This window comes from Orbicella franksi, chromosome 1 (genome assembly GCF_964199315.1).
Source record: "Orbicella franksi chromosome 1, jaOrbFran1.1, whole genome shotgun sequence".
Taxonomy (NCBI): domain Eukaryota; kingdom Metazoa; phylum Cnidaria; class Anthozoa; order Scleractinia; family Merulinidae; genus Orbicella; species Orbicella franksi.
The window spans coordinates 28,953,119-28,973,929 of NC_138145.1; the positions used below are offsets into that span (position 1 = coordinate 28,953,119).

At 39.4% G+C, this 20,811-nt stretch overlaps 1 protein-coding gene across 4 annotated transcripts in view; it reads right to left on the bottom strand.

The window, feature by feature from the left end:
* LOC145501239 (uncharacterized) overlaps positions 1-17,649 on the bottom strand; it is a 37,799-nt gene extending 20,150 nt beyond the window's left edge. The window contains exons 1-5 of one of the 4 annotated variants that reach the window (XM_081480753.1): positions 15,383-17,649; positions 12,025-12,198; positions 7,589-7,681; positions 2,743-2,908; positions 643-824 (exon numbers count right to left, since the gene is read on the bottom strand). In XM_081480753.1, coding sequence (XP_081336879.1) covers positions 643-824; positions 2,743-2,908; positions 7,589-7,679 — 439 coding nt within the window. In that variant the 5' untranslated portion in view covers positions 7,680-7,681; positions 12,025-12,198; positions 15,383-17,649. Of the gene's footprint in view, positions 1-642; positions 825-2,742; positions 2,909-7,588; positions 8,895-10,560; positions 11,193-12,024 lie in introns of those variants that run through there. The other 3 variants (XM_081480749.1, XM_081480761.1, XM_081480757.1) reach the window with 3 other exon arrangements.
* Positions 17,650-20,811: the final 3,162 nt, after the last annotated feature.

The window sequence follows — 20,811 nt, forward strand, 5'->3', positions numbered from 1 at the left end:
GGCTCACTTTAGAGCACGAGCACGAGCACAAGCGCGCGCGAAATCAAGCGGCTAAGCCGCGAGACGAGAAAGTGAGCCTGCTCTTATCTTTGCAAATTTTTCATTTCCACCAAGGAAACCGCAGAAAAAATAAGCCAATTAATTTTCACCGGAAGCATGACACTTTGGCAGCTTAGAGTTCTCGTCTCGGGAAAATTGTAAATCTTTTTCATAACATGCAGGCGCGATATCCGTTGTTGATGTTGACTGCAGTCTGTCACCTCGGCCGCGATGCCAGTTGTTGCCGAAGAAAAACCGTCGAAGTTTATGTCTAACAAGGACACACACTTGATTCCAAGTGATCTTGCTTTGACAGTCTGGTCTTTGATGATGCTGGTAAACTTTCTTGGCGCCTCTTTACCAGACTCCTTCCCGCCGGATCGCTTTGCTGCTCGCCGCTCGCGCGCGTGGCGCAAAGGTGAGCCTGCTCACAGACTACTATCCAGACTATCCACATGGTCTTTTGTACATTGCATAGCACTGTATACCAGAAGTTGTACTGTGATGCCTATTCGGTAGTTATATCGCTTATCCTGATTCTTATAAAAATTAAAAGGCCTGAAATATGGTATTATTACGCGTTTTAATTCCCATGGTACTTACCACTTTGAAGCATAAGGTAGGCTAAATGGAATCCTTTGTCTGTATTTTTGTTGTCTGTGTGGAACGTCAACTCCACGTACCTGTCGGTTTCAGCTGCTGAAAGCTCACCAGTTGATCCAGTCTTATTACCGCATAGTTTTTCTTTCACTTTTGGTTTAATAACGATTTGCAAGTAGTCATAGCTACAAAAGAATTAACGTATTAAATTAATGGTTTTTGTACCACATATAAGATCACTTGCACTTAGGCAGTTGGAAGACAAAGAAAACATCAACAACAACAACAACAACAAGCTTTATTACAGACATATATTTTTACAAGGTTGTACATTAATAGAGCCAGGGGCCTGGCTACCTGAAATAACTAGAGAGTTAAAACAGACAGGCGGCCAGGCAGCCAGGTCTACAGATGTATTAATACAAATTTAGGTCGGTACACACACATACAACACAGAACACATAGTGAGTCTGGCTGAAAAGCTGCTTGGAAAGCTGTAAAGATAAAGGCTGAAACAAGTTCTGGCTTGAACGAGTTACAAACCCTGCAAACCCTTGACCTCTGTTACACCAGTGCAATGCCCTACGAGGTCAGCTTTCGAGTCAATTGAGCGTTGGTCAATTTGTGAGTCCGTAATTTACACATAAATGGTGAAAACAAGCAAGTGATGATATATATTTGTAACGTACATGTGAACAGCAGGGAAAAACATGCTTCATGCTACACTATAACAACAATAACAATAACAATAACAATAACAATAATAATAATAATAATAATTATAATAACAATAATTTTAAATGACGAACGCGCGCAATTTACTCTTGAAAGGCAAAAGCGTTCTTGATTTGTTTTCTTCAAAATACACAGAGTATTACGTTTTTCTTTTTAGAACAAATGAAGAGCCCGGTGGACAAAGGGCGTTAAGGTATTTGATAAAAAGTGAGCTTCGTCGAAAACCCTCCAAATTTCGCATGCATTTTTGTTTAGGTGCGTTAAACAACGTCCTGTAAATTTTTTGACTGAAGTTTGCTTCGTTTTGGAGATATTACGTATGCAAAAAAACCACTCGGTTTTTCCTAGCGGCGTCTTTAGAAGTTTATTTGTTGAACAACAAACAGACAAGCAGGCTGTTTATTTTGTACGAAGTCAAAATCAAATCCCACAGAATCTTAGCTGTCTTTCTTCTAAGTCAAAGGAAAATAGCATGTAGAGCGGAAGTCTGGGAACAGATTGTTTTCATAGGTTATTGCGACATGAAACACAACACTTGAGTCGCTCGAGCGTCAAAGGAAATACCATCGAACAGAAAAGAGATGATGCATTAGAGCTCTGTCAACTAATACCTTAAGAATTGTGTTAAAGTACCTTGTATGCCTGCCTGGTGGTTGAGAGGCATCATAAAGCCTTGATAAACCCGTAAGTCATCAACACGCATAAAAGAAGCAAAATGTGTTCCGAAACTTCGAACGCAGCTGATATAATCGAGCTATCGGCGAAGTTCACTTTTGAGCAAAATACCTAACGCCCTTTTTCCACCGGGCCCTTCAATTTGTTTACGAGCTCGAGTTTTCTACGAGTAATACTGGAAAAAAATTTAGTAGCATTTGGCTTGCACTAAATGGCATTTGACTTCACACTCGCTTGACTGCAGTCTGTCACCTCGGCCGAGAAAATTAGACTAAACTGTTCCACAACTGTTTGCATGAGATTGATCATGAAATTTTCCAAAATGTAGTTTTCATTGACACCGGTGTTGCCATTGTTAGCAATTTTTCATTCATTTCAAAAGATCTAAACTAGCAAAACGACTTATTTACGCGGTCCTTTTTTACTTTCTACGAACTCGGCTAAGAAGTTAACTCAGTGCTAAACCACAGCCGCCTAAAATCTGTGAGACTCTATTCAACAATGAGATTCATATGTCCGAGCCTGTACGAGCAAACTCGAAAATGTAACAAATACAACATTTTGACCTAAACATAACATTTTCTAACACTAATGCGTGTGTCCCGTCGATAGGGACTTTTAAGCCGGCATTCTTTATAACGCCTCTCAGAGTTTCCACCAGCATCGAACCAGTAACACAAAAAAACCGTTTACCTGCACATTTTATCATGATCAGGATCTTCCAGTTTAAAATACTTAAACTCGTATTTAACCTTCATGCGTGGTGGAATGTGAATAGTATAAATACAGTCCATATTGTTTGGGTAATCTTCGGGATATCCAGGACTTTTGAGTGTGTTATTTACCACAGTTCCACATCCTGTTGAAACAAAACTGTATATGTGAATTTTGTTTACAAAAATGGCCTGGGAATAAGCTATATTAAGAATTTCAGACGAAAGCTGTATCTTACTTTGTACTGCTGAGAAGCGTTAATAATAATAGTAATAATAATAATAATAATAATAACAATAATAATAATATAACAATAATAATAATAAATATTTAGAAGCCTGTAATAGTAGAAATATCTACATAGATAAACAACTTCTAAATCAAAACTGTATTAATAGTGTCAAACATAAGGGCGATCGAAAAATGTAGTTTACTAGTGAAGTCTTATAAATTTATTATAAATAAAACTAAAAATTGAATTGAAGAGAATGCGGTCCTGAAAAGATAGGTCTTCACAGCCGTCTTGAAAGATGAAATAGAATTAATACATCGAATACTAGGCATATCCCACAGCTGTGGCGCTACTATCATCTTTCCGGGTGAAGGCTGTAGTACAATGCCATTAATTGACCTTAAGGTCATTCCACTGAAATAGAACCTGCACTGAGATGTTTGTGAAACTTTGTCTATTGATTGTTTATATTACATAGGAACTTAAATTTTCAAATAAATATGAGGGGTCCTCACGTTCGTTTACGAGCAACAGCACCTTGTTTATATCCAAGAAATCCTTATAATAGCACCATGATTGTAGTCACGATTGCTTGCTAAATTCACGTTTCCAACGATTGTTTTTTTGTTAAACACTGAGAACAGGTCCATATTTATTCTACACAGAGAAATTTATTACTCAATTCAAAACAACAACAAAAAATTATAAGTCACCATACTCGTTTGCGAGAAAATGACGATTCACCTCTACGGCGAGGTTCAGCCGTAAAGAAAAAGCCGCCATTTTTTAATGCGCGCACGCTAATCACGGGTGAAATTATGCGCAGTCGGGATGCGCAATGCAATACTGGAGAGTGACCTTAAAGGCCGCCGCACACTAGCCGATTTTCTGTCGGGCGACAAAAGATCTTTACTTGTTGGCTAGTGTCTGATGAATTCAAACAAGTCTGCGACAAGATCGGGTCTTGTCGGGCGATATCTAACAGTGCTAGATCTCAAAACGTCTTGTCGGGCCTTGTCGGCTAGTGTGCAGTGGACCAAAACAGTTTGTCGGGGCTCGCGCGCGCCTCAACCAATTAGGAAATGTCATGAGAGTCACATCAGTAGAATAAGCGCCATCTTGATTTTGGATGACTCGGCCCCAGGCCTCAATGCGGTCAGTCGCGACAAAAAATCGGCTAGTGTGCGGAGCTGATGGCCCCACAAATTTTACCCCGATTTGACCACGACAAAAAATCTCCAATTCTGCGGCAAAAAATCGACTAGTGTGCGGCAGCCTTAAGCCAGACGTAGACCTAGCTTTCACTGATGTCAAGTCCATGATATACCGAGGAGAAAGTCGGCATCATTAGCCTTAAAAACCAAAAGGAACTGAAAACGTGGCTTTTTAAACAAGCCTTTTTAAGTTGAAGTTTTTAATTATATATCTTTTTTAATTTTTATCTGTTTTTGACATTTGCTTAAATTTTTATACTAGGTAATTTTTTTCTAGATATAATTTTTTGTAAAACGCCACTGAACTCTATGGCGCTCTATTTAAATATTATTATTATTATTATAAAAATAAAAGATAAAAATAAAATAAATGGATGAATAAATAAAATTATTAGTATTAGTATTGGTATTGGCATTGACATTGGCATTGGCATTGGCATTGGTATTGGTATTGCCATTGGCGTTGCCATTGGCACTGGCATTGGTATTGGTATTGGCATTGCCATTGCCATTGACATTGGTATTGGTATTGGCATTGGCGTTGGCATTGGCATTGGCATTGGCATTCATATTGGTATTGGCGTTGGCGTTGGCATTCGTATTGGTATTGGCGTTGGCATTGGCATTGGCTTTGGCATTGGTATTGGAATTGGCATTGGTATTGGCATTGGCATTGGCATTGGTATTGGCATTGGCATTGGATGTGCCATTGGTATTGGCATTGCCATTGGTATTGGCACTGGCACTGGTATTGCCATTGGTATTGGCATTGGTATTGGTATTGGTATTGGCATTGGCATTGGATGTGCCATTGGTATTGGCATTGCCATTGGTATTGGCACTGGCACTGGTATTGCCATTGGTATTGGCATCGGCATTGGCATTGGCATTGGCATTGGTATTGGCATTGGCATGGGTATTGGCATTGGTATTGGTATTGGCATTGGCATTGGTATTGGTATTGGTATTGGCACTGGCACTGGCACTGGCATTGGTATTGGCATCGGCATCGGCATTGGCATTGGCATTGGCATTGGTATTGGCATTGGCATTGGTATTGGCATTGGCATTGGTATCGGCATTGGCATTTGTATTGGTATTGGTATTGGTATTTGTATTGGCATTGGCATTGGCATTGGTATTGGTATTGGCATTGGTGTTGGTATTGGCATTGGTATTGGTATTGGCATTGGCATTGGATGTGCCATTGGTATTGGCACTGGCACTGGTATTGCCATTGGTATTGGCATCGGCATTGGCATTGGCATTGGCATTGGTATTGGCATTGGCATGGGTATTGGCATTGGTATTGGTATTGGCATTGGCATTGGTATTGGTATTGGTATTGGCACTGGCACTGGCACTGGCATTGGTATTGGCATCGGCATCGGCATTGGCATTGGCATTGGTATTGGCATTGGCATTGGTATTGGCATTGGCATTGGTATCGCTTTGGCATTTGTATTGGTATTGGTATTGGTATTTGTATTGGCATTGGCATTGGCATTGGTATCGGTATCGGTATTGGTATTGGCATTGGCATTGGTATTGGTATTGGTATTGGCACTGGCACTGGCACTGGCATTGGTATTGGCATCGGCATTGGTATTGGTATTGGTATTGGCATTGGCACTGGCATTGGCATTGGCATTGGCATTGGCATTGGTATTGGTATTGGCATTGGCATTGGTATTGGTATTGGCATTGGCATTGGCATTGATATTGGCATTGGTATTGGTATTGGCACTGGCACTGGCACTGGCACTGGCACTGGCATCGGCATTGGCATTGGTATTGGCATTGGCATTGGCATTGCCATTGCCATTGCCATTGGCACTGGCACTGGTACTGGCACTGGCACTAGCATTGGCATTGGTATTGGCATTCGCATTGGTATTGGTATTGGCATTGGCATTGGTATTGGTATTGGCATTGGCATTGGCATTGATATTGGCATTGGTATTGGTATTGGCACTGGCACTGGCACTGGCACTGGCATCGGCATTGGCATTGGTATTGGCATTGGCATTGCCATTGCCATTGCCATTGGCACTGGCACTGGTACTGGCACTGGCACTGGCATTGGCATTGGTATTGGCATTGGCATTGGCATTGGTATCGGTATCGGTATCGGTATCGGTATCGGTATCGGTATTGGTATTGGCATTCGTATTGGCATTGGCATTGGTATTGGTATTGGCATTGGCATTGGCATTGGCATTTGGCAAAGTTATTGGCATTGGCAATGGCATTGGTATTGGTATTGGCATTGGCATTGGCATTGGTATTGGCATTGGTATTGGTATTGGCACTGGCACTGGCACTGGCATTGGCATTGGCATTGGCATTGGCATTGGTATTGGCATTGGCATTGGCATTGCCATTGGCATTGGCATTGGCACTGGCACTGGTACTGGCACTGGCACTGGCATTGGCATTGGTATTGGTATTGGCATTGGCATTGGCATTGGCATTGGTATTGGCATTGCCATTGCCATTGCCATTGCCATTGCCATTGGGACTGGCACTAGCATTGGCATTGGTATTGGTATTGGCATTGGCATTGGTATTGGCATTGCCATTGCCATTGGCATTGGCATTGCCATTGGTATTGGTATTGGCATTGGCATTGGCATTGGTATTGGCATTGCCATTGGTATTGGCACTGGCACTGGCACTGGCACTGGCACTGACACTGGCATTGGCATTGGCATTGGCATTGGCACTGGCACTGGCATTAGCATAGGCATTGGTATTGGTATTGGCATTGGCATTGGCATTGGCATTGGCATTGGCATTGGTATTGGCATTGCCATTGCCATTGCCATTGCCATTGCCATTGCCATTGCCATTGCCATTGGGACTGGCACTAGCATTGGTATTGGTATTGGTATTGGCATTGGCATTGGTATTGGCATTGCCATTGCCATTGGCATTGGCATTGCCATTGGTATTGGTATTGGCATTGGCATTGGTATTGGCATTGGCTTTGGTATTGGCATTGCCATTGGTATTGGCACTGGCACTGGCACTGACACTGGCATTGGTATTGGCGTCGGCATTGGCATTGGCATTGGTATTGGCTCTGGCACTGGCATTGGCATTGGCATTGGCATTGGTATTGGCATTGGCATTGGCATTGGTCAATTAGTGTCCAAATCGATTTTGACATTTTTTCTGAATTAAAACTACTATTACTACTCTCAGGAACGTAAGGGTCTATATACGAGCGAATCTGAAAGAAATTGATCTTTAAACAGCTAAGAAGAGAGATTATACTGGAGCTATCTTAACTGTCCTACTACCTTCAGAGTGTCTTTATTACCATAAACGACAACAGTTAAAAAAGATGTCGTAACAGTCCAATATGTTTGCTTACCTTGCATTGCACTGGCACCTTCCATAGTTTTCCATAGAAGAAAAAACAGTAAGACGAGCATTATGATTTTCCTTGACGGTGTAATCGTCATTTCTGTAGAAACAAGACGATCTAAGATCGCAAGTCGGGCTGTAGTTAGACGTTATGACGTTGAAACTACTACTTATTCTAGGGCAAGAATTGTTCAGTTAGCAAAAACTAAAGCGATAACTTATCTTTTGACTTACGCAACAGCCTTCTCGGGTCGCCATTTAATGTCACCCAACGCAAAAGCTTTGAAATTTACAAAGCAAAGAACCCTGTCAAGCTAAAACGTTGTAAAACGCCAAGTTCCTAACGGGTCTCGTTTATGTTTGATACCACACAAACATTCCTGCGCAACATACGTATACAATATACACATAAAAGCGACAAAACTAATGGCACAAATAGAAAAATAACAGCTGATAATGTATTCTGTTTGAGCAAAAACATAATAAATGTAACACTCAAGATAGAGACTACATAAATATGACAATTACATTTAATATCTTCCCTCTGACGAAAGCCTCTTTTGCAGTCAAACATTATTGTTTTCGTCAGTTCCTAGCGTTTGATCATGATGCAACTTGTCTTTATCAGCACCTAAAACTTTCGTAAATGTTCTTCTGTCGTCTGCAGTAACACTCTGTCCACATTATCTGTTCTTTAGTAACTCATTTGTCAACATCTCCAACATATCTTTTTCTTAATTTTCTTCATCGACTTAGACATTGTGGAAAGGAAATTGAGCCTTTGTTACGTGTCTGCGGCATTGCCCTTTGCACGTGACAGAGCTTTGAGGAGAAACCTATAGTCGCATTAGTCGGTCAAAACTTGAAATCTTTAACCTATTATCTAATGTAGGAGGCGTGGTAAAATTTATAAGCCTTCTTACCCATGTTACACAGGGGAAGCAACTAATAAGCCTTGCAGACGGAGCGTGCCCAGGTCTCTAATTCCACGCAAAGTAGTAGCCGTGCCCATGTTATTACTGAGCCGGCGTTTGATGCATGCAGAGTTTGGCGTCGAGCCCAATAGCGACTGTCGTTGCTAAAGGGGGTCAAACTACATTTGTTTTATGGTTCGATTTTTGAGGAAGAAATCAGAAATCTAGAAGTGCCACCTCATCCCACTGTAGTTGAAAGAGAAGAATATATCGATTTCACGAATCGTTTGATAGTAATAGAATCCTTCTTTTTTTTCTTTCCTATTTTAGAAGAAGAACTAGAACGTAAAAGTCAATTATCAAATCCCTTTTATGAAAACGAAAATCAAGTTTAACTGCCTTTTGTTTAATAAAGATTCCGTAACGAAAAATAAAAAACGAGTCATTCTCCACGCTATATGCGTTACATTATGCGTCATTATTATTAGACTCTTACTCAGGTTTCAAAAGGTCGAATTCAATAAATCTTTATTGTACAGATGCTCTGTTCCTTAAAACTTGGCGAAATACTCAAATACAAGTTTTCCTTTTTTCCGTTTCTCTGTTTCATCAGCCCTTTCTTACTACCCAGATGTATATTAAATCTAAACTACTCACTACGCAGACTAGGTGAGCAGATTCGAAGGAGCGCTGGAAGGATCGAGTGAGTCTTCAATCCATACCTACAACTTGGATTTTCCAAGTTAAAAGTGATCGAAAATAACTTTGACTGATGTCTAAAATGACCTAGCGAGTCAGGAAGAGGTTCCAGTTATCGAGGGTTCGAGTTACCGAGGGTAAAATTGCTATAAGTGTTGACGAAAATCAAGGGAAAATCGATTTTGGTTCGAGCTAGCGCGAAGTTCGAGGTAGCAAGGTCGACTCTGCTCTTATTTGTCAATAATACTGAGATAAGTGCAATGTCGCTACCTACCTTAAATCTTTTTTGTTAACGTCGGCTCAACTCAAGAAATCCAAATCCGCTGCAAATTAATTAATGAAACAGTCAGGATCTCATCTACGAATTCATTTCCTCTCAAATTGATCTTAACTTGTTTAGTCTCTGGCAAACAGTTGAGTGGTGGCCATTATGTGCATATTTTTGGAGCGTTCCACTGACTTGGATACACATATGTCTCTTTGAATATTTAGCGAAGTGAGGATATAGATAAGATTTCTCTTTAGAGTTCTTTTCGGTCGTTCCGACTCCATGCATAAAGTACAGTTTCGGTTTCGTATCAACCAAATGCATTTCTGTAATCACAGACTATAATTTTGTGAAAGCAGCCGATGATAGCATTTGAGTAGTCATACGGATAGACCAAGGCTAGCATAATGATAGCTGCCCAAATGTTACGGAAGATGTCAACGGATTTATTCATCGTCAGTTTAAATGCTTGCGGTAAAAAGAGCAACAAAACAAACGAATCATCTGCACAAAACAAGAACAGCATGCCAAAACTGAAAGCTACCGACAAAAATAAGATAAGATAGGATCACGGAAAGTTTAACCCTAAAAACTCCGTCTTGCCATTAATTGAGAACTTCTAAATGAGTGCTTTGGATAAATACATACGCATTTTACTCACATCAACATATGTTCACTATGTACTGAATGCACTTAAGCTGTAAAAAGAGTGATGTACTGAGCTGCGTATGCTAAGATTGCTATATCAAATTGAAAAAGTCTGGCAGACGTTAAATGTAAGGCAGTCCGAATTTCTTTTACATTCTAGTAAATCAAAAGAACTGAGCAATCAAAAACTATTATTTGTCGATCAAGAGTAGCTTCGGGATTCAAGTGTCCGGCGTTTAAAAATTAAACTAAATTTTCCCGCTTTCCAGAAATTCATTGGGTCATAAAATTTTTGGTTTGCACGTTTCCCTCGACAGCGTTTCTTCGGTTGGTAGATTAATCAAACGATAGTTCCGTAGCATTGATCTCAACGATCACTTTACCGAAATGACATATTTTTTGCACAGAGCCGGATTGTTCGAGTGTCAGGTCATATATGAACAAGTTTACCTGTTAGCTGTTTTCAATACGGCGGTCTGCACCATGCAGAACTTCTTTCTCAAGTGTCACAACTCATGGTTTCGTTCTGATGCCAAGGGTTTGACTTGGGATCAATAGCGCTTTTCTGAATCGCTTGGCACTCCTAAATCGACATATAGTAGGGTTGGCCAAGGTTTTTTTTTTTGTTTTTTTGATTTAATACAATTTTGAAAACAAGGTCATTTCGTATTTTGATAATCTTGACCGGCCGCCGGTCATTTAATAACTACAGGCAATTTGTTTTGGTGAGCTACTTACACTGGGGTGGAAACATCCAATCAGGGTAACGTCCGTAATTGGCAATGTACACATGTTCTAGCTAGGCAAACAAACCAAGTGAAAACCTGTTGTTATTCATATAGCCCCAAAACTATAATCACGAACACAAAAGAAAATTATTGAAATGTTCCACAAATTGAAAGTTTGGTTTCAAGATTGAAGTGGTTTCAAGGTAGATTGAAACAACGCGATGTAGAAAAATATAAAGGTATTTTCCTTTCCATGTTAAGTTTTAATCTACAAGCTTGAGTGCGTGGCAACAAAAAATGAAATGTTGGACCATTTCAGGGTCGTTGCAACTGTTACCACGTACAAAAATAAAGATCAAAGCTTGAAACGCTCCTTATAGTTATTATTTTCCAAAACAAACATGGAAAAAAGAGTTTTATGTTTCACGTTACGATGAATGGTCTTCTCCTGCAGTACATTTTTAAGTCTTCCATTTCAACACCCTAATGTAAAGGAAGCAACAGTTCTTTGTGAAATAGCTCCTAGCTGACATTCACCTTGGAAAACAATGTAGATTAAAAATCATCCCCATAAGTGATAATAAAAGTAACAGATTTTTTATGCCTGATGGTATAAATTTTAACAGAAATTTGTCGAAATGAAGAATAATTTTCGAGTTTGGAAACGGATCCAGACATGATCGAGACAGGAAACCGCTCATGGAAGTCCCTCGAACGAATTTGCATATACTTGAAATCGTAGTAGAGCGCCGGGTTTTCAATTGAGTGTCGTAAAACCAAAACCAAACCAATTACTTACCAATTAGACTACTCAGCCAATTTCAAACCATAGTAAAACCAAAACCAAAACCAAAGTAATCATCTAATTACTTTCGACATCCAATTGAAAACCGCTCTAAACAGCCCTCAATGTTTATAATGAAGGTGGATTTTATAGCCGACAACCAGAGAGATATTCTTGCAGTAAAATCTTGAGAAAAAGCTAAAAGGCGGTTGAACAATGTTAAGAGAAACAAAGTACGGAAGAGTACAGTATGTTTCCCAGCCGAGTCTGACCACTTCAATGTAAAACGGCTATATCTTTACTTACTTCATGATCACAGGAGGTCTAATATTTGGCCCAGAAACAATACATTTACTCTTTAATATAAAGCAAAATATAACTTAAAACAGTTTACGTTTGTACCCTCGTGTCCGTAGTTGGATTTCAGTTCAGTTACATGCCCAGTATACGTACGTCCGAGTCTTAAGCCCAGTATCCGCCAGCAACGATCAGATCAATGCAATACCAACGTCACTTTCGGCAGCCAACCGATGTGATAAGCTCCTTTGGCACTTGCAAAGTTGTTTGGCCTTCGATCTGAAAAAACAAAAAACAAAAAGCAATTGCTTGCTAGGAACCGTCCATTGTGATAAAAAGCTGGAAGAAAGGTTTGATCCTCCTCTCCATGTTTACAAAATGACACAGAAAACCATTTGCCTGAAATAATAAATTAATGACATTTCATTAGTGGTGTCTAGGTTGGGATTATATGCATATCCTAAAACTATAGGTAGAGGTATAAAAGTAGTTCACAACTTTAGCAACGATCTTTTACAGTCGGGAGAAACTGGACGGAAATTAAACTGGGCATACTAAATCTAAATCATGTGAGTGGTAAATTGTATTGATGACACAATTACTTGAACTCTTCGAGTATCTTCACCCCAAATCTAGAAAAACTCCTATGAAAACATCGCATCTTTCAAAAACTGTAGACCAACGGTAGGTTAATTTTACTGCGTTGTGAAAAGCGCAAACATAAGCCATGAAAATATCACTCACCTGACCAAGATGTTGGCCTGTGGAAGTGGTGTTCAAGCTACAGTGTAATAGCGCACCCAAACCTTTTTATAGTTATTCGACAGCTGCAACTGACAGTTCTGCGTCCTTTCGGCATATTTCGTTTTTCAGAAGTCATTAAAGTACGACGCAAAAATTGAAATAATATTCAAATAACCATTTTCATGGTTAACTTTTCTCATTTGCATTACAATCAGAAGCATATCACCTAGATGCGTTTAACCCTGGTTCAATGCTGCCGATTATTCCAAACCAATCAAATTTAACTTCCTAATATGGAGCACGGGCTCTCGGGCAGATATCGCGTGGACATGTCGTGAACGCGCGGACTAAACGCAGGTTTTCGTGAGGAAAGCTGCAACAACCGCAACGTGTAGTTGACACTAATTAATAATCGTCGAATATGTCGAAGGTGAAAACAAAGCTGACCTTCATGGAGGTTAAATTCGACGAAGGAGGAAACTTGCTACCTGCTAAGAGACCGAGAGACCATCCCAAACCAACATTCCACAAACTTTCCAGATAACACGAAACAATCGACTGTGCAATATCACCATGTTTGCCATTGTCCTCAGCTATCTTCTTAACTTCCTCGCTACTTAATACCTCCCTAACATACTCGTACCACCTAACCCGAAGCACCGCGTATTTGTCCCGAGAGAACTTCACCTTTTCACTAAATAAATCAAAAAATCTCTCACTTGACCTTTTCATTACTAAAATCAGACTGCTACGACGTTTTAACGATTCAAAGTCGTTGGCACAAGAGTCCAGATAAACCTTGATGGTTTCTGCCAACTCACTAGAAACTCTTTCAAATACAACTTCTTCTCTCAGTTCTCTTCCCGAGGTACAAATCTTCCTTATTTTCATGACCGAGAGCTTCTTCGCTTTGGACGCCATTTTGAACAGGTTTGTTTTGCGAGAGATTCACGCAAGGAGTTCGCGAAAAGCGCGCTATTCAGAATTTCCTTATATGGGCAAAAATTAGAAGAGTGATTTTCATTGGTCGGGAATAATCGGTAGCATTGCTTGAAACAGATAGGGGAGGTTAAACGCTTCTAGGTGATATGCTTCTGTTGCAATGCAATCCAACGTGGATGCGAAGCCATTTTTGGGCATAAATTGAAAAATTTTGAAAAATTGTTGGACTATATGTTGGACTATAGCGCAACGTAAAAGAGAAAGGTTTACCTCAAAACGGGCTATTGGTCACTTATTGGTGCCGGTCAGAAACTGGGCAACATACTGGACATGCAAACATGCGGGCGATCCATTTCGAATTTTCAAATGAACGTGCAGTAAGCAGTCGACAAATGTTTACTAGTCCCTAGAGACGTCTGAACAGGTTAAAAAATCTTTTCCTCGAGAGACTCTATTCGTAAAGCCAAGGATGCTACCCTAATTTTCCAAGCTAAACCTGGCTTAAATACGCGTAATGAAACCTAACTGTTGTAGCGACTTAACAAGCATGCCGACGGCTTGTCAAGTTATCATACGTATTTACTACACTGCATTTGACAATAGCTTTTCGCAAAATACGTGAATATGAAATATTTTGTAATTTGCCTCACAATCTGAAGAAGGCTGGTGGCAGCCAGCCAAAATATTGTATTTAATGAACTTTCATTTTCATTTTGTCGGCTCTGATTAACTTAATTTCAAAAATGTAAAACATGCAAATATGCAGCTGATGCTTTGAAAGTCCGTTGTCTCTGCATGCATGCAATTAACTACACGACCAATGTGTCCCCTTTAAGCCACGACCAATGTGTCCCCTTTAAGCCCCGACCAAACGGCGATCGCAACATTTCAATGCAACTTATCGCAACATTTTTGGGAGCAACATCCTACATGTTAAGCGTGTTTGGCCACTCTGTTGCGACATGTTGTGACAATTGGGTGTTGTTGGATCAAATTTAACCATTTTCAAACTTGAGCCAACAACCCACAGCAAGTCGCCACATGTCGCAACAGGGTGGCCAAACTCGCGCAACATGTTGCGCCCAACAATGTTGTGATATGTTGTGTTGAAATGCTACGATCGTTTGGTCGGGGTTTTAGAGACCGCGATACTGTTTTGCATGCAGAAAATGCACATTTAAAAATAAAATGATTATTCTGAGACTTGTGCAGACGCCAGTGGTTTTTGAAATGTATGTCAAGTTTGCGTATCTCTCGATCATAGGAGAGTATTAAGACGGATTCCGCTCAAAGTTCGAGCAATAAATGCAAAAATTATTTACTAGAAATCTACTCATAGCACAGTATCTATTTAAAACAACTCACCTTATTTCATTTCTCTAAGTGACCCCGCGATTAAATTCTCAAGCATTCTCGAGAAAGTTATGTCAAACTTCGTAAGAACGCTTTAAGTGTGTGTTATTGTGTTTTTAACTAACACAAAACGTCTGTTTTAATTGAAATATGGATTTTACTGGAAAATATATAAACATAGCTTTCGCTTTAGACATGTTTGTATTTGTCTCTCGTTAATATCCAGGAAATTTATTCTAAACGGTCGTTTAAGTCGCTTGGATTGTCATCCTAATAAACTATTTCTCGAGGACTTGAAAACATCCGAAAATAGCGGGCTGCATACATCGGCTCTGAGATAACGAGCAAGATAAAGGAAAGATCGTCAAAACAAGATATATTTACTTCGAAAGTCCATATAAAGAAATTAAAGAACCGTACTCACCTCAGTGTATTGAGCTGCTGAACTTAACAAGAACTGCGAGATAACCATAGAAAGCTAATTTCATCCGTATGGTCGCTTAAAATTAGATTACCGGGGCGCATACTTCACTAGCCTAACAGAAAGGTAATCAACCAACCACCAACCCACCCGCCGACCAAACCACCACATAAAAGCTAATTATTCATAATGATGGCGCGAGCAAAGACAATTTACATTTTAATAATTGTAATAAGCGAGCGACTTTACTCTGCTTTTCTCACGGTGTTTTCTAAAAGAAACAGAAAACATTTTTCTCGTGTTTCTATAGAACTTGCTAAATAATAACATGAAAAAGAAGGAAAAAAAAGAGACTAAGATGTTTTCGAAGTGGTATGTCACGTTATGCTGATTTCAAAGAAAATACAATCGATTTGGTTTGCCTTTTTAATAGTTCCGGTGTTTACAATCGGCAAAAAATTGATTTAAATTGGTCGTTAGGAAAAACGTAGTCAAAGAGACTTCGTAAATGGCCTTAAAAAGCGAAAAATTAGAGGATGGAGTATGACCCAAACTTTGTCCACAAATTATGGAATTATTCGAACGAAGTTTATTAAAAAGTGTGATGGCAATTATTACAAAGTGCGGCAGCTTAATATATTACGAAAAGCTATTAATACAAAGAGTGATAGCTATTTTGTTATTAAGTGCGACTGTGTTATTACGACGTGTGACAGGTGTTATAGGTCTGTCAATTCCAAGCCCCTCCCTCCCCCCCACGGGCTTTTGTCGGGTATTTGTAAATTTTTGCAATAACTGTTGCAAATGCCCCACAGTGGGGCTAGAATAATTGTGAAAATCCTTCGAGGGCTTCGGGAATATAGCAAATGCCCGACTTGTGGGACAAGGTCAAAATTCTATTTCCCTAATAGATGATGGAAGCAATAAATGCTGTAGCCATGATTTTTCAGAGCATTGCTTCTGCGAAAAGTAGCAAACGTTAACAAATTATGCAACAACTGGCATTCGATTTAGCTGAGGACTTTGTGCCCATGTTCAGGCTATGTTTGACCAGTGATAAGACAGCTTTGCAACCTCTCAGTGCATTCCCAGAATCTGAGCTCTATTAAAAACATTCTAACTGAATAACAACAAAAGTGCAGGACTCCAATGAGGTTTATCAACTCAGGAAATTTAAAAAATAAACAACGAAAAATGTAAGTATTTTAAAAACTGAAAATGTTTTCCTTTGACGATGCCACACCCCCGGGCAGAGGCCCTTCCCTGGCACAGGAAAGGTTGTCAAAAACCCGACAAATGCCCGGGAAGAGGGAGTGAAAGGGCTTGGAATTTAGAGCCATTGCAAAGTGCGACGAATTCATTACAAAACGCGATAGTATATATTACGAGAAACGCCAGTGAGGATCTAAGAAATCGTTAACACAGATCAAAATTCAATTTCGCACATACTTTGTACATTGGTAGGCCACAGGCCATGTAGTCCTGCTGTTAAGAGCCAAAAATAACCAGAATTGTTCGTTTTGTGATAAAAACATGAAACTTTCCAGGATTACTAACCTCTATAAGGTTAACATTTTCTGATATGGAGCCATCCCCAATTTACCCCCAGAACCACGCTACGCGCGTGTCAAAAAATTACATATTAGGCCCTTACATGGGAACGAGGCTGAGTTAAAATGCTTATTTCTAAGCTTTCTCCGGAGTTCTTTGCCTAGATTTCTTGCTTCTTAATATAACAGCAACTTATAAAGTATCCGGGAGTCTAAAAATTTGTCACGTGATTAGTCACGTGACCATCATTTTCAATAAACAAAATAATACCGAATATTGCATTAATACGATTAATAATTTTTATTTCTCTTCTTCCTCGTTTTTCCTCGCAAATAAAAAGAAGTAATCATTTTGAACATTACATATAGAGTCATCAGAGATTCAAACTTGGAAACTTGTGTTTCGGCATGTACAGTGTCATATTGGGGCTCTTCATCAAATCGAGGTTTAGACAAGGCATGGATCTATGCTGGCTATTGAGGTGATTTGCTTAAGGTGGCTTACTATAATTTTACGATTGCACGCGCGCATAGGACGAAAGCTCAAGTAATCTGCGCGCGCTCAAAGGAAAACGTCAGTCTTTTTCGATTTTTATGACGTCAACATGAGCACAAATAGCAAAACTGACTGTGAATTTTCTCGCGTTTCCTTCGCTGCGTGTTTTTTTTAATTTGGCTCAGTTGTAACCACATACAATTCCTATAAAATACCCTATTTTGTTAAACTCTGTCAGAGCTGACTTAATATATTTAGAAGAATGAAAAATTACAGAATATTAGAAAAAACCGTCTGAACAACCTTGACTTTTTATCAATTCAAAATGTCACGCAATATCATTTCCATGATGTGGCAAAGTGTAAAAGCATTTTACCGAAAGGGAGTATAAATATTAAGGAGTTTAGGCCAAAATGAGGAATATATCTGCCTGTCATTATATGAGGTGCTGCCATAGTAACGGCCTTAATTCAAAAATTGACAACCAAAAAATAAGCCTTATTTTAACAGTACCCATACTGGTAAATCTCTACAGGGAAAACGTTAGGAGAAATTAACTAAGTTTCCTTTTCTAACTCGCGCTTCATAGGAAGGGTGTTCGTAAATACTTTAGGGAGCCACCTTAAGGACGTTCGCACTAATTGTTTCTGCGCATCCTTACTGCGCATGCAAATTCACAAGTCACGTCATGCATGAGAGCTCGCGCTAAGTAATAAAATAAGCAATGATAGGACAGATGGCTATTGCTATAGCTTTGCCTCGATTTAACGATCTTGGACGTTCCGTGACCCCTACTTTTCTTTCCAGAAACAGATTTTATTTACCATTATCTCCACATCGTCCAAAAATGAACAGAAAATCAATGTGGGAAGTTAAAAAGATTTCTGCACATGGGACATCGGATCCTGCCATCTTGCGGCTGCAAGGCGCTTGAAACGATGGTCGCTAAATGCGAACTTGTTCTTTAAGGAACGTCACCAGTTAACTAAATTCACCTAATAGGTCCACGGAAACAATATTTGGCAGAGAACATTTCATTTCAAAGATCTACTTGCAATATTTTTGGGCTTACAGACACTGTGGCCTTATTCGCCAACGAAGCCCGATTTTTTCAGATTTAGGGTGTTCTTTCGGGCATGTTCTCGGTGAACCCCCATTTTTGTACATTTCTGACATAACTAACTCATCATGTTACAGTGGTAAAAGTCTCAGAAAAAAATCAAAGTTGGAAAATTCTCGCACGAAAGTCTGGCTTAACGGGATATAACTAATTTCGGTGCGGAACTCATGGGAAAACTCTGGATTGGTTTAAATCATATTTGACTAATCGCACACAACGGTTGCTCAGTTAATGGCTTTCTCTCTGACTTAACTACTCTTAAATGTGGTGTGCCACAGGGAACCATCCTTGGTCCTCTTTTATTTCTAATTTATATTAACGATTTACGTAACTGTCTATCGTTTAGCGTACCTAGAATGCATGATGATGACACCCGCATCACTTATGCTGGTTCTGATTTGCGTCTGATTCAGTCTAGTCTATATCACGACCTTGAAAAGCTAAGCAAATGGCTTGTGTCTAACAGACTTCCCTTGAACGCTACAAAAACGGAATTTGTGTTGATCGGCTCCAGGCAAAGATTAAGTACTCTATCTGATACACTCGAACTCTCCATTGATAATGTTCCGATTGAAAAAGTTTCCTCTGTGAAATCACTTGGAGTACATATCAATGAAAATCTAACGTGGCATTCCCACACTGATAAACTGTGCAAAAAGATCGCTTAGAACTGCAATTGGAGCCCTAAAGCGAGTTAAGACATTTGTGCCTCTAGTTCAACCTCACTTTGATTACTGCAACCTAGTCTGGGGTAATTGTGGCAAAACATTATCTAACAAGGTACGAAATAACAAAACTGTGCTGCACGAGTAATAACTTCATCGGGCTATGACGCTGATGTCGATTCCTTGTTTCACAGACTCAGCTGGAAAGACTTGCAATTTCAACATCAAATTCAGAAAGCCCTAATTAATGGTTTTCAAGTCTTTAAACAGTCTGGTTTCCGAATATCTCACTTCTAAATTTGTAATGCGAAATGAATCAAATTATGCTCTGAGGGACTCGGTTAACAAACTTGTTGTTCCCTTTCCGAGAACTAACTACATGGAAAATAGTTTTACAGCGGTGTAACCCTTTGCAACAGCTTACCCTGTAACATTAGAGAGTTTGGTTCCTTAAGTCAATTTAAATGCTTTCCCTATCGTAATTTTTAAACACACGGCATTCATGGAAATCAGGTGTATAAGTAGAATATTGTTGTAAGTCATTAACATATGCTTGAAGGCTAATCTTGACTGCACCGGTTTGTGCAATTGTGGTGGAAATTGCAACTAAAAGAACCTTTATCCAGCTAGTGTTTTTAAAGGCAGGCATAGGAACGTTATAGCCAATGAAAGCTGTTTTTCAAAACGTTTCCTTCAGACCAAAAAGTTCAGCAAGTGTTTATTGTAACATACCTGATCTATTCCAGCATATTTGAAAGTCTCAAACGCGAAATAGGTGTCTCAATCACACTAAGCAAGTAACTCAAGAAAATCATGTCAATGAAACCTATATAAATTGACTCTGTATCTCGGCCTCGATTTGATACATAGTTCTGATATTAAGTTTTTGGTACATCCCAAACATACATTTAAGGTTTGAATTTCCTATTCTAGACAATAGAATCTACACTGCAAATGATAAAATTGGCACGTAAAAACTGGTAATGATTTCATCAGTGCCTATTGCCGGTAGTTGAAAATAATGGTCACGTGAATATCACGTCACGTGACATAATTTAAGACTCAAAAGCACTAGTTAATTTGTTGTTGTATTAAAAAAAGCAAGATACTAGGCATAGTAGTCCCAGAAGGCCAAAATAAGCGGTATTTTGCATCAGCCTCGTTTCCATGTAAGGGCCTCGTATGCTATATTTTTGACATGCGCATTCCATGGTTCTGGAAACAAATTTGGCATGGCTCCATATCAGGAAATATTTGTCTTATGGAGGTTAGCTGCCCTACCAAGTTTGATGCTTTTATCAAAAAACGAACAATTTTGTCCCTTAACAGCTGGACTAATAGGCTTCCGCAATTGAATGACAGCAAAATCAACTCGAAATCTTTCCTTACAAATAAAACATGATTTTTTTACAAGTGCACTTACAGCTGCTCTGAAATGGATTCGTTGGTACTTCAAACAAACGTGCCAAAAATGCCCGTGGTACGCAATGAATCCGACCACGAAATCTCCTGAGACATGTTCAAAGATGGCTTCAACTTTCTGCCGTTTAATTTCCTGGGGATCTTTTGTTCTTTCACAACAAGACGTTCCTGAAATAAGC